The 14,049-nt window shown below is 41.6% G+C and overlaps 1 protein-coding gene across 2 annotated transcripts in view; it reads left to right on the forward strand.

Annotated features, from left to right (window-relative positions):
• lrp4 (low density lipoprotein receptor-related protein 4) overlaps positions 1-14,049 on the forward strand; it is a 113,885-nt gene that overhangs the window by 42,135 nt on the left and 57,701 nt on the right. For both annotated transcript variants that reach the window (XM_037095884.1, XM_037095885.1), the window contains exon 2: positions 9,222-9,368. In XM_037095884.1, the coding sequence (XP_036951779.1) occupies positions 9,222-9,368 (147 nt within the window). The remainder of the gene's footprint in view (positions 1-9,221; positions 9,369-14,049) is intronic.

Below are 14,049 nucleotides of genomic sequence, written 5' to 3' on the forward strand. Positions count from 1 at the left end.
CAATCAATATTTTATAACGATGAATGTGTAGGGTGATGAACCCATTGAGACTTATCAACACCTCTTTATTAGCGCTGACCTGAATGCTTCAAAGCTTTGAAGCGTCCAGTGTTGCCATGGTGACCGTAACCGTCATCCAAATCAGTATTTGAATGTTTCGCTCTTGTGTTTTTTTGTGTTTGTTATTTCTGTAGGGGATTCAGATGTATTTTCAGCTGCATCGAAAATGACTGATTAAAAAAAAGGAATTTCAATATAATCGGTGCACATAAAAAAAAAACAGGTTAGTGCATGCGATTTAAGCACACAGAATAGTATCCACGAGTTGAAAAGCTCTCCCTACGAGGGATCATTTCTGCTCTGTTTTTGAGACTTTGGAGGTGACAGTAGCTCGTCTCTCCCCTACTGTTCTTGTCTCTCATTGCATTATTTTTTTTTTTTACAATAATAGCAAAGTATTTAAGTAAATTTTGACTGTAAATTTGAGGAAAGTAACTCTTGGCCATTGTTTTGGTTTATGGACCAAAAGTCTTTATTAAGTGTTGTTATCAATCTGCACAGTAGTAGCATAATTGTATCTATCTGACAATGTCCAAAAAAAAACAAAGCTGTTTTTTTCAGAGCTAAAAGCAAAGTGAATATTAGACTTTTGTGTGAGGGGAGAAACACAACCCCAAGTGAATGATGGTTTTATTTCATGTTTGCTTGATGTGTAAATAGAGAATTCTTTGCTAACACAATAAGGTGCTTTCAGGCAGCAACATACTGCCGCTGGGCTGGAGCAGGAAGAAACAGAATTCAATTGTCCCTTTATTACAGCTTCCCACACCTCATAACACACAAGACTTGTTTTTCTCATAAAAGTCTGTTGGAGAAAAGGTTTGGGAGGAAACTCGCCACCAGCTGCTCTCACTAAAGCTGAAACTGCAGATTTTGACTTCTGATCTGATGCAGTCGCACATTTTCAAATGAATAAAACGTCTGACAGCGAGCACGCTATATTATCAGGATCACTTGAACTGAGTTTAACTTTGTGTTGTTATGTAAGAATTAAAGGCTAAGGCTGGTTAGCTGCGTGGTCACGCTGTGTCTGTGCCGCTCTCTCTTTGAAGCGCTCCACATTGCGATGTCAACCCAATCTGACTGTGACGGACTAGATAGAAGATGGAAGATGTCACGGTCTGCTCTATCAGTGGAGGTCACAGTAAAATCAGATTTGTTTTTCCTTGTAAATAAAACTGATAAGCCAAAGATTGCTTGCATTGTTTGCATAAAGTCCACCCCAGTTTGTAGTTTGTGTCTATTACTATACCTGTTTACCTAGATTATCTTAAATGTTGTCTCACGATTGAGTCCGTTCAATTCAACACTATTATTTTTATGCTTCAGTCACTTTATCCATTTTATTCTCACAAGTGTCACAGGGAGCAGAACAGTTTAAATGATTTTTAAGCCTTTTGAGAGAAGTGTCCATCTCGATGTAACACCAAGTCTTAATTTGCTGCAAATGTAGGACAGTAAGGAACAAAAATAGATGTCAGATGAAATGTCTTGATTTAGTATTCTATGTTAAAGCATTGGCCTCTAAAAGAGAGCTGCATTTTGTGTTGCTCGCAAGGTAATTAGTTTTAATTGTACTTGGGACGTCTACAGTGTGTCTGCTACACATAATCAGCCCTAAGGTGTCCAATAAACCCATTCTCATCTAAAAGAGTTTTCTGTACCAAAGGAAATAAATTGCAGTAAAAAAACATTTTTTGACAACTAATAAGATGTTATGTAATGTCATATGACATGATCCTGGGCCTCGAACACTGACTGAGAGATTTTCTTCTCAGTGGGGGGAAAAAAGAAATTAAAAAAAAATGAGAATCTGAAGTCTCTGTTCGACAACGATTGCAGTGGCAGTCAGGTGGATTCAGAAAGGTCAGTAAGCTATAGTTTCCCTGGTTAACTCTCTTTCATTTACATGATGTTAAATCAGATTATCACTGAAGTAATTTATGAATAAGGTAGGATGTGTGTGGTCTTTGGAATTTAAAGTAAAAGTAATTTTCCCCTCCTGTCTTCAAAGTCTCCTCACTAGAATTGTCTGGTTTTATCATTCCGTTCCCTTATAATAAACTCAACTGAACAAAATTCTCCTTCTTTTAAATGACTTGATATTGGTGATTACCTGTATTCTTATTTAATCGTAACACTTATTCGAAAAGATACCAAAAATGGCTTGCTTCAAGATGTCTTGACCTATAAACAGGTGTTGTCTTCTTATGGTCCTGTGCCTCTTAAGTCGGGACAGCATTTGCACCACTCAGCATTATATGCGATATTAAGACAGCCAAATCATTGTTGCAGTCGTCTCTGCTCAGTGTGAATGGCGAATGACAGTTATTGCAGGTGAACAGCCGTCTGGTATACATGGTCAGTCAGGCATGCTGTTCAGTCAGCGGTCTTGCACGGCAAGAAGTGACGGAGGATGAACATTGTTGCCTGACAGCGAGGTGGGACGCCAGTTGTGCCCATTCTTATTGTGCAGAGCTGTGCGGCGCCGTGCGGCGCAGCTGAATGCAGCTGGTTTGGGACAGTTCGGCCTGAACAGTTGCTGACACGCTGAGACACAGCTGTCTCCCTGAAGCGACGCTTTTACAGCTCGTCACCAGCAGCGGAAGGGTGGCAGGAAGACAGTGGACGGACAAAAGGCTCGACTCATTCTCTCCATGCTCCTGTCTTACCCTTCGTATTGTCATATGGTTCATTTTTATCTCCCAATTTCCCGCTTATCACTTTTTATAGCGGCACACTCACACGCTGAAAGAAAGACGCCGCTCCGACCCTCCAGGTAGTCTCCAGGGAGGTCCACGCCTAATTAACTGGCAGCCCTTTTGACATCGTTCAAAGCGTGTGGCCACCCGCTCACCGTGGCTGGGTTACCATTGTGTGTTTTGGCCCCATTACTCTCTCCTCAACTCTTCACACTCCTCATTTAACTATTTAACAACTGCAGATTGTGAAATGGTGAAATAGTGGTTAAATGCCACCTGGTTAGATCTGAGGCTCCCACGACGTGGCAGCTTGCGGGTGGGTTTGCTTGGTGAACACAGGCTTCTGGTGGCCTGCTGCTGCTGTAGGTGGGTCAGGTTGAGGCGTGGTGTCAGGATGGGTTTGCGGGATCATCTCTGTTTGCCTTTGGGGGGACCACCTGTCTTTTTCCACACCAGGTCTGTTTGGACAGTTTCATGCGGCAGAAACCAACAGTGGAGGATCTTTGGTGGTCTTTGTTTTCTTTTTCTCTGCTGGAGGTTCTCTCTGACTCACAGCTCACACAGCGGCCTCTGGCAGCAGCAGGTGAAGTGAGAGTTTAGATGTCTGTCTGTCTGCCTGCCTGCCTGCCTGAAGAGCAGGTTCCACATGTCCGCCTGCATCATCTGGGATTGTAAAAGAAACGGGAGCTTTCCCTTATTCTCATTAGTTTCGACCTCTTCAGATCACATGGCGACTTAATGATTCATGTGCACTGGAAAGATAGAGGTTTCAATATTTCAAATCCATAAACAGACCAGGAAACATATTTCCACTGTAGTTTCAAGAGAGATGATTTGCTGATCCTCAACATCTTTTATCTCAAGTTGGAGTTTTGGCAACTACTGACAAGGTGACTGTACATCTTCTTTCATGACCTACTTCCTTCTGAATGAAGTAAAGATCTAAAGTGAAATTTAAAATGCAAATCTTGAATGCAATTTGGATCTACATATACTTCATCATTGTCTCTGATCTCTGCTGATTTTTCTTCCTCCCCACTTTTATTTTCATGCATCTGTTTGACTTTCAGAATACGTATACTCTATGTTACCATCTTTTAAAGGTTTGGATAACGTTGCTGACTCATCCGACTCTTACAGTACATCCTACTCTTATAGTAAGCGCATGCATCTTATTAGTTCCCCGTGTTAAAGTCTTAGAGTACTTAGATTTAGACCAACATATCCTTGAACAACCTGTGCTAAGCTTCTGCCACTGACTGTTCCTGTGGCACTTGAACTAACAAACAAACCATACACACATTTCCAAAGAAGCATGATAACATCAGGAAAGTCCAGAAAAGTTCTACCGTTCTTGGGCGGCACTTTTCCCCTGATTCTTTGATTCTTGTTTGTTACTTTCCTCCACACTCAGCTTTCTGTGCAGTTAACAGAAATTCTGCAATTAACAGCTCAGGTGCTTCTACTGTACGTGCTCCACTTAAAGATCCTTGAATAGACTGAGTGATGAATTGTTGCTAAACTTGCACTTGCAGTTCAAAGTGATCCACTGTCTCTACAAAACAGCCCAGCATGTGATCTGTTATCTGGCTGATGCATCAGAGGCTCGTTATGCGGGCGCTCTTGAAAGCACTGGGCTTCCATGCCTGGCTGCTGCTGCATTTTGTGTGTGTGCGCGCGTGTGTGCGTGTTTGCGTGTGTGTGTGTGTGTTCTTGTCTGCAGCCTTACATAACAATCTAGTGAGTAGGGATGATTGTCTCTTCGCTTCTAACGCAGCTTCATGCTCTCAGTGTAAAGGATATCGTAGTCTGCCTGTTGGTTCTGACACACATTCATACTTTCTTAATAAAACTAATAATCTCTGTGGTCATTGTTCTCTTGTCATTATCAGCCTCATCAGTTACCAGTGTTTTGATCCCAGTGTTGTAACCGTTCCACCAAAAATAATCACAACTACAAGTCTATGAACCAATGTTTACATAGTTTATTGGCACGTAGTATTGGCTCATGAAACTTTGTGTTTTCTCTCCCAGAAAATGCTGATAGTAAGCAAGTTGTTTGCCATGTGTGACGGCATTAACATTATTTGCGCATGATGCAAATTTTACAGTGTTTTCTCGTCTGAAAGCTTTGAAAGTTTTCTGTGCTTTAAAGGTTACTATGAGAGACTGCTTATATTTACATATTAGTTGTGGGACACAACATATTTGTGTCACAGTTATTGGCACCATTAATGATCATTTGTGATGCAGTACTGAGGAACAGGTGCTTCGTCCCCTCTTTGCTTTTGCAGACGTATGACAAATATTTTGCTCTCTCGCAGCTCAGCTTTTTGTCTAGTTTGACCCACTTTGATCATGTTTGAGGTATATTTCCATCTTCAATAACACATGTCTTTAAGCATTAAAGATGAAATCCTTTCAACATATTGCCAAAACCATCTAGTAACTTTTATGCATAAAAAATCTTGATGCAAACCCTTCAGATTTTTTTTTTCTTTTAACAGAAACGTAACCAAGCTGTATACTAAGCAGGTCAGTCTTGAGCTGACTTGTCAGTCATTGCTCTATGGTGGACAAATGATGAAAAGGTGACGCTGTTTGAAAATTGATTCAATTTATTTACTGCAATTTCTTATTCCCCAAGAAGCGAGAAATAGATCGATGCTATGTATCAACAAAAATATTGTGTGGCTGACTTATCAGTCTAGTTTAATCGTCCCGTGTTTCCCAGCCTGGCTGAGCAATATTAGTAAAACCTTTTTATGCCTATTTTCAAGTTGGACCTGTGTTGTTAAAAGGTACATAGCTGCAAAATAGTTTGATTATGCATTTGGTAGATGGAGAACAGTCCTGTTTTAATGTTTTTTCAACGCTGTCCTTTCAAAAATTCACATGAAAATCACAACTATGCATTAGATTGACTATTTTGCACACGATTGGCTATTTTCACATGTGAGATGAAATTTGAACATATTAAAATAAAGTTACATGACAACTCGGCAATGAGGACTTTCTATGTGGTAATTTCACATGTTCACATCTCAGTAAGAATTCCCACATTTTGAAACACACAATGGCGTAGTACCACTAGAACTAAATTTCTATCCCCTGACATACCCCTGGTCAACATCTTGTGTTGTATTTTGTCATATCGCCTAACCCTCTTTGTAGACCTGGTACATAAACATGCAGGTGCAGTGCAGTGTGTGTGTGATGGTTTCCCACTAAACTCTGTAAGTCTCTTTGGATTTGGTCGGAGCCAGTGGCTTCTGCTTTTTAAAGCATGTTTGACAAATGCACAGCCTGTGATGTGGCTTCATGTTGACACAACTTCTGCTTGAGCTCAAAGACTCTAATTTAGCTCAGTGCAAACCACACGCGCATGCATGCACACATACGTGCACACACACACACACACACACACACACACACACACACACACACACACACACACACACACACACACACACACACACACACACACAGGAATAAAGCATATGCTTAAAGTTACAAATCCAGTACAGCTCACAAAACTGCAGTATAAGCTGTCTATGTTGTACTATGAAGTATCAGGACTTGGCCTTAGTTGGGGATTTTCAGGCCTTAGTCGGTACCTGTCTGCCTGTGATTGTTCTGTCTGTCTGTCTGAGGGAAAACTGCATGCCCCCGGGGTTAGAGGATGACCGGTACTATAGACCACGCAAGAAAATTGGAAAGGCGACTTTTAATGACAGGAAGACTTGGATGCCGCCACCCCTGCTTCCCCCCCGTGGTTAGCGGAGTGTTCTGGAAATGAGGAGAGGGGGGTCGAGGGGAGGAAAAAAGCAGGGAAGAGGAGAAAAGAAGGGAGGCAGCTGAAGGGGGCAGTGTGAAGAGGGGATGGTGGAAAGACAAGAATGAGGAGAAAGAGAGGGAAATGAAAAGAAAGAGGCCATTAATTTAGTGCTGTGGGAGGGATCTGAAGGTTACTGAGCTCTCTCTGCCAGGCCCTCCTGGGTTGACTGATGCCTTTGTGAGGAGGCCAGGAACCACGCACACACACACACACACACACACACACACACACACACACACACACACACACACACACACACACACACACACACACACACACACACACACACGTGCGTTCCAAGAAACTCTGGGTTTGTTGCGGCAGGCCAGCTTCAGCAAAATAGACACACATACACACACACAGATGGTCATTAATGGGCTTCAAAGTGAGAGCAAAATGGGAAACCTTAATTTACTTTCTCTCCTGGATGTGTTTTGCTGTGATGCGTCTGAAAATGTGGTGACTCTGTGTTTTTCTCTGCTGTGGTGGGAAATCAGGGCAGAGTCAATGTATAGATGGTGTGTCTGTGTGTGTTTGATGATGTATTTTGGGATACCATATTTTTCTGTGTGCATATATGCTCACAGGGTAAAAAAAATACTAAAGGGCAACTGTTTGGCTAAAGAAAAACAGCAAATGTATTTCTTGCAAATGTCATGCATTGTTATTTGATAATAATCAAAATATGGTGGAGCTGCAGCAGAGAGTGACTCGTCTCTCATAGACTTATGATGTTTTTGTAAGGTCCTGCTGTTTGCAGAAGTTCATGTGCTACCTGGTAGTCTGTGGTTGAGGCAGCAAAGCCCTGCGTCATTTTGTAGACGGCTGTAACAGGACAGGACATCACAAATTTTATTTTAGATATGTCCAGACTCTAATCTTTGCTCTTTTTCTCACAATTTACTGCAAAATTAATCTCTGAGGAGAGAAAATTAAAAATTGGTGTTTGGCTACTGGCCTTCTGAATCATTAATGAAAGATCATCAGTTTTACCACTGGACACAGTGCTCGAGTCCAGGGAATGGGAAATATAAATTGCATTATCAGATCTCCCTGTTTCCTATACAACATGTGTTTATGTGCTGACAGAAGAGTTTATTGTATGAAAGCCACCCACATTAAGATCAAGAATGTTTTAATGCTCTTTGATTAAAAAAAAAAAAAAATGAAATGAAATGTGGAAACCATATTAATCGGCTGTGCCACAAGGTTTCTGAAATCTGTTAGTGTTGCTGTATGGAGTTTATTAAGCTTTCATTTACAGTACACAGCTTGTTGGAGCAGTGACAGAGGAGCTGCATGGCAGAAGGCAGCCTAAAGGAATGTTGCTAATATATTGATCCTCCAAAAAGAAAGAAGCAGCAACACACGAACATAGATGAGTAAAGCAGCCTGATGTTCGGACTGAACTTTTCACCACTTTTCACCAATGCAACCTCTTAATATTGCGTTATACATGTGGCGCGGGGGGGGGGGTGGGGGGGGGGACTTTTAAGATTTGATTTAGACTCAGAGCGACTTAAAAGCAAAGTTTCTGGCTTTAATCAAGTAAAGTCTCTGTCTTATCATGTAGGCTTTGCATAACGGCTTGAATGTTCAAGACGACCTGGTCTCAGCTGCTTAAAAACACTATTACACAACTTTGATATTTTTTTTTTATTTTTTTTTTTTTTATCAGTTTATCAGTATGATGAAGATGTGCATTTAAGAAACTAAAGCCTGCAAATATTTGACATTTTTTCTAAAAAAAATTGCTGAAATCAGAACAATTGCAATTAATTTTCTTACGATCAGCTAGTCGATAAACTGACCAATTGTTGCAATACGGGTGTTCTAAAGCTTTTAATATTGAGCACTGAGAGACCTGAAATACTTGGCATTGAACTTGCAATTTCTCTCAAGAACCTGCCATATCCTCCATGACACTGAAGCAGCAACTTCAATGCATTCTGTTGCTTGTTTGAATTCCCCAAACCTTAGCCCCATGCACTGATAAAATGATGGTCTCCGGTTGTTTCTCTTGCTGCAGAACAACTATTCACTTGAGCAATACACCAACTCTGAATCCCATGACTTACTTTTCATGGTGGGCAGGTATTCAGAGAACTGGATCAAAGTTAGTTTTTGATCACTGCATCGAGTCCCAGACAGCATTTTAAATTTACTGCTGCAGCATTAATCAAACAGATTTTTAATTCCTTGGCTCTAGTTCTCTGAAACTTTTAATGACACATACGTAGGGAGTAGTTAAGGAGGGTGATTTTATCATAGCACAACAAACAATACAAAAAGTCACATGGGTAAAAGTCATTGTTCTGTTATTCAGCTGGAATCATGGGTTTGGCCGGAGAACACAGAATTCAAAGATCTCTCATGTTTGTACAGTCCTTCTTTAACTTCTCTGCAGCCAGATTTTCTTTCTCCTCTGCTAAATGTCGCTGGCTGAATCAGGACTCAGAGGCAGGTTGGTGACTTTTCAGCTGAAATGTCTCCACCTGCACATGTCACGCTTTCACCTCAGTAATGTGTAAATGGCAGAAACACAAATGCCAGTGAACAAAAACATGGTTACGGTCAACATATCTGATTAGCTGTAACCCTCTGTTCCTCTGTGTGTGCAGGAGTTCAGGGCAGCGCTGAGTGTTCGTGTGGGAGGAACCACTTCACATGTGCGGTCAGTGCGTTTGGGGAGTGTACCTGCATCCCGGCCCAGTGGCAGTGTGACGGAGATAACGACTGCGGGGACCACAGCGACGAGGACGGATGCAGTGAGTTTGCAATATTTCTTTTCATATCATCCTCCTCCCTCTTTCCTTTTTCTCTTTCTTTCCATCTCACTCCCCCCCGTAAGATTTATTGACTCTGACCGGGTCCTCCTTTGAAACTCGAACAAACACTGATGTAAGATGCATCTGGAACTGATGATCCGCAGTGAACACAACTGATGGGAGGAATCAAATGAACACACGTGAGGGTTAAACTTTAGATCAACAGTGAGCATCACGTTTTTAGATTAACCTGACAATTTGTTGCAGCCCACACAACTGTACTTGCTTGAGGTTCTTGAAGATGTTTCACCCCTCACCTGAAAGGCTTCTGCGGTTCTGACAGACTGGTAGGCACTTAGATGGATGAAACCTCAAACACGTTCCATTGCCTTTGATTAGCACTTGCACCCCTTGTTGACCAAGCCTGTTCAGCTGCTAGTTTGGAGCCAGCTCCTAACCTGAAACCAGTTTTTTGCATTCTGACAGCCAGAGAACTGGCTACCGGCCAGAAAAACTGGTTGGCACTAATACTTTGCTGGTCTAGAACAAAGAACAGCTTATGTCAGGGGCTGGGGGCAGGGTTATCTGGAATAACTAACTAAAACAGCTTAAGATTGCCATCTTTAAAAACCAGAGCTAGTGTAGCATGTTCAGAGTTAGCCACGTTAGACTAAAAAAAAGATTTAAACTATTTTCTGATGACTGAGCACACCTATCCCATTATGTTTGTTGCTGTAAACATTTTGATATGCATATTTAATTTGTGCCAATGTGATTTTGGTTTTAAAGAGTTTTTGTATTTCTAAAAGTCTCACAGTTGACACTTGACAAGTGTGCTTGTAAGTTGTAGATCACCAGTGCTCCACTGAATATTATCATGGTCCCCTTGAGCAGGGCCTTAATCCCACGGCTCAGCCAAGACTCTGGTTGTGCTTGGCAGCTTCCTGGTGCGAATTTGTTTAAGTGCATGACTTCTATTTTTTTTTTTTCCTAGAAAGGTACAAGTGTGCTAAGGCAGAGTTTTCCTGCATAAATAAAAGTCTACAACAGAAAGAAAAAATATAATTGGACCCATATGGATCCCATCATCACCCAGTGAAACAGTGTATGGGTCACTGGTCCAGGCGGGGTAGTATTTCTGATGCAGAAGCAGCAGAATGAGGCGCTCTGCGTGGTGTATGCCCCGTGCAGAAAAAATGCTTGAGTGACTTTTGGCACCAGGCGGCGTTTGGCTAGAGGGAAGTCTTGGCAGCAGAGCCAGACAGGAGTATTTTCCTGCAGAGCATGTCAGTTTGTCAAGTGGGGAAGATCTTCACCGCTGCTCTTCTACAATTCTGTGTATTGATGTGAAAATGTCAATGCAAGGGTCTTCCTTTTGCTTTTTCCTGCTCGCGCATAGAGCAGAGAAGCAGATGCTGCCCTTTTGTTTGACACTTCCTAAGCCTCTTTTAGCGGTGTGTGTGATTGTGTGTGGTGATATTCTTTCCCCATCAGTCTTCCTCTGTCACATTAAGCTAGTTAAGGGTTGGGAGAAGGGATGCTAAGTGTTATTGATCTCTGGCCAGTTGAATGTTCAGTGAGTCCGATCGCGACATATCGATCGATGGTACGTTTCTTACTTAAGGAGACACATGGAAGCAGCTGACAGATATCAGAGCATCTGGCTGGACCTTCCTAATCCATTAGTACTGTTTGATCGATGCTCTGCTCCAGCACTCTGGAGTCGGATCCTCACCCTCTTGGACTCCCACCAGTCGATTTCGGAGCTCATATGACAGAAATTCATGTCGTTTTAGTGGCCAACAATTCAGTGGTGTGGCTATAACCCTATTGTGTCCCCCCCCCACTGAAAGGTAATGTCCTGCTAGTGCCTCACTAGCCTGGAGCAGAAGTACACCTGTAGGCAAACAATTAAATGCTGACCATTTTAATACATAGTAATGAGGACATTTATCAAAACAAAATGCCAAACTCTCTGGGTCTCTGTGAGGATTTGATGTTTTTTTCTCTCTGTTTTATTGATTTGCAAAATTAAATATCTGTGTGTTTTGGACTGAAAATTGGGCAAAATAAGAAAGGGATCTCATAAATCCAAAGGTCGACAAGATAATTAAATGGATTAAAGGGTATCTGATATTTAAAAAATAGTTACATTAATTTTTCTGCTTGGATGAATGCTTTACCTCTTCAGGTCTCTGGAAATCTTTGAAGCGAAGCAATCTATTAAATAAAAAGAAAAAAATCTGTTTTTACACTTTACACAAGTCTGAATGACACACTGTGTTTTCACAGTCTGTGATGAGGGGTTGCAAATAGAGGTCGATTTGTTTTCAAGGGGCCACAAACCAAAATGGTTGGGAACACCAGCATGAACATCTATATAACGCCAAAGATCTGGTCAAAGTATATTCAGTTGAGAAAGGTGCCATCTCTCAAAATTGAAAGATTGTTTGATTGAAAAGTGTCTACAAGCATCTCCCAGCTGTCAAAATTCAATAGTTGCCGAGTTCTAACCTCAAAGATTGATTCCCTCAGGGAAAGAGCTGTCTTTGTATTCTGTGTGTTTGCTTTTTGAATTGAAATCGTGTGTCATCAATACGGATTAAAGTGATTTTTTTTCTTTATTTAACAAAGGTGTATTTACACGCAAGATATGGAATAAATATACAACAGGGATTGTTGAATTCAACTGACAAGGGTCGAAATAATGTTACAGCACAGTTAAACACAAAAACTGTTCTGAAAATCAAGGGTGAGAAATACAAAAATACAAACAAACAATGGGGTCATGGGGTAGATGAAGGGCACAAAGACCGAGGTATACAGATTACGTAGTGAGAGGTGTGTGTTTGCATTTGTGTGTCATTGAGGGGAGTTTACGCTTCTTTAAAACTGATTGAATAAAAAACATAAAATCCAAGGTAAACTGAAGTAAAATTTTATGGTTTTTAACAACACAGGCCAGAATTGAATTTCACAGAGGCAAAGTTTCAGTGCACGGTGAAGAGAGAAAAAGAGAGAGCAGTTTCCACAATTCAGCAGGATCGACAAACATGTGTGACCATGAGAATGTAGAATCACAATGAATACACACATACACACAGGAGAATACTTCTTTTCAGCAGAATTGAAGCAGTGTAGTTTGTGGTATCCAGACTCTGTTTTATCTTTAACGTATTTATCCTCTATATCAATTTAACAATTTTGCAAGAAATCACAGTTGTCCTGGAGGAATGTGTGTGTGTTTGTTTGTGTGTGTGTTTGTTTGTGTGTGTGTGTGTGTGTGTGTGTGTGTGTGTGTGTGTGTATGTGTGTGCGTGCGTGCGTGTGTGTGTGTGTGTGTGTCTCAGGAGAGCAGCAGCAGAGCCCAAGGGGCCGATTGTGCCTATGGAGCTATCCTTGTAAATTTCTGATCTAATTACAATGTTGGCATCACGTGGAAATTATGTAGTGCAGATGTGACTGTGAGTAAGTGTGTGTGCTTGTGTCTTGTGCTTGCGTTCCCCTATATAAAGTTTCACTGCTGCACAGAGACCAAAAAGGGAGTAGAGAGGATTATGCATGAATTCTCTTTGCACAGCCGTGTGCACGTGTGCGTGTGCATGCATGCGCGTGAGTAAAGGATGAAGTATGTGGTGTTGTCAATGTCACTGTAGGAACTCCATCTTACACGAAAGGAGCTGCTGCTGGGTGACGGTGAGCAGGAAATGGCCTTTACAGCCGGCTCCGCTCTACTCTTCACCCCACATTTAACATCTGTCTGTTTATAGTGGACCACACTGGGAGGAAGAGGTGAGGAGGAGGAGGAGGAGGGAGGAGTTGGAGTGGTCATAAATCTACCCGTTTAAAAACAAACATTCAAAGTTAAAGGACCGTGCTGGTGTGTTTATAAGTTTTATACCCCTAACTAATCCTTCATGTCGAACATCATGTCTGCAATATTGCCAATGATGGTAATTCTGTCTCAGAGCAGACTGATTTCAAAAGTTCATTGTTTTCGGATGGTTTGGAATAAATGAGGCAGAACAAACATGGCTGACTGAACAAAGAAAAGAGCTCCAAGTAAACCCATCTCCTTTTTTCAGCCTATTTTCCTTCTGTTTATTCGGATGTTGGCCTTGGTGATTCAAACTAATCAAAGTAAAGCAGATGTTCCTTCACCCCAACCATGTCTGCCTCCCCTTCCAAAGCATTCCCAGGCCTAACAGGGATATGTAGTCCATCCACTGTATTCTGGGCATACACTGAGGCCCCCTCCGAGTCGGATGTGTCCAGAATACGTCCACAGGACGACAATTGATACCTGTTGCCACATTTGTAAGCAGGTATTTGAGAGGCCCAGTTGCATTGTTATAACACTAAAAAACGCGTGGCTTTGTTTGTTGTTACATGAAATATGATCCAGGAAGCTCAATTTGGCTTTTGCAATCATGTGTTTGAAGGCTTTTCAGATGCCAAAACACTGCAGACTTTTGTCAACACAGCGCGCATGTGCTTGCATGTATTTGATTCAGCGATTATGAAACTCATTTTGGCTGAAGGTAAATAATCTCACTTTGTTCCACTATTCAGAGTTGAGGCTTGGAAGATCAACTTGTAAATTAAGAGTTTGCCCTCAGGCTCATTTCCTCTTCGCCGTGAAAGTCTGGTACAACACCCACATCGCTGCAGATACTCAAAT

The sequence above is a fragment of the Acanthopagrus latus genome, chromosome 4, assembly GCF_904848185.1.
Source record: "Acanthopagrus latus isolate v.2019 chromosome 4, fAcaLat1.1, whole genome shotgun sequence".
Lineage (NCBI taxonomy): Eukaryota > Metazoa > Chordata > Actinopteri > Spariformes > Sparidae > Acanthopagrus > Acanthopagrus latus.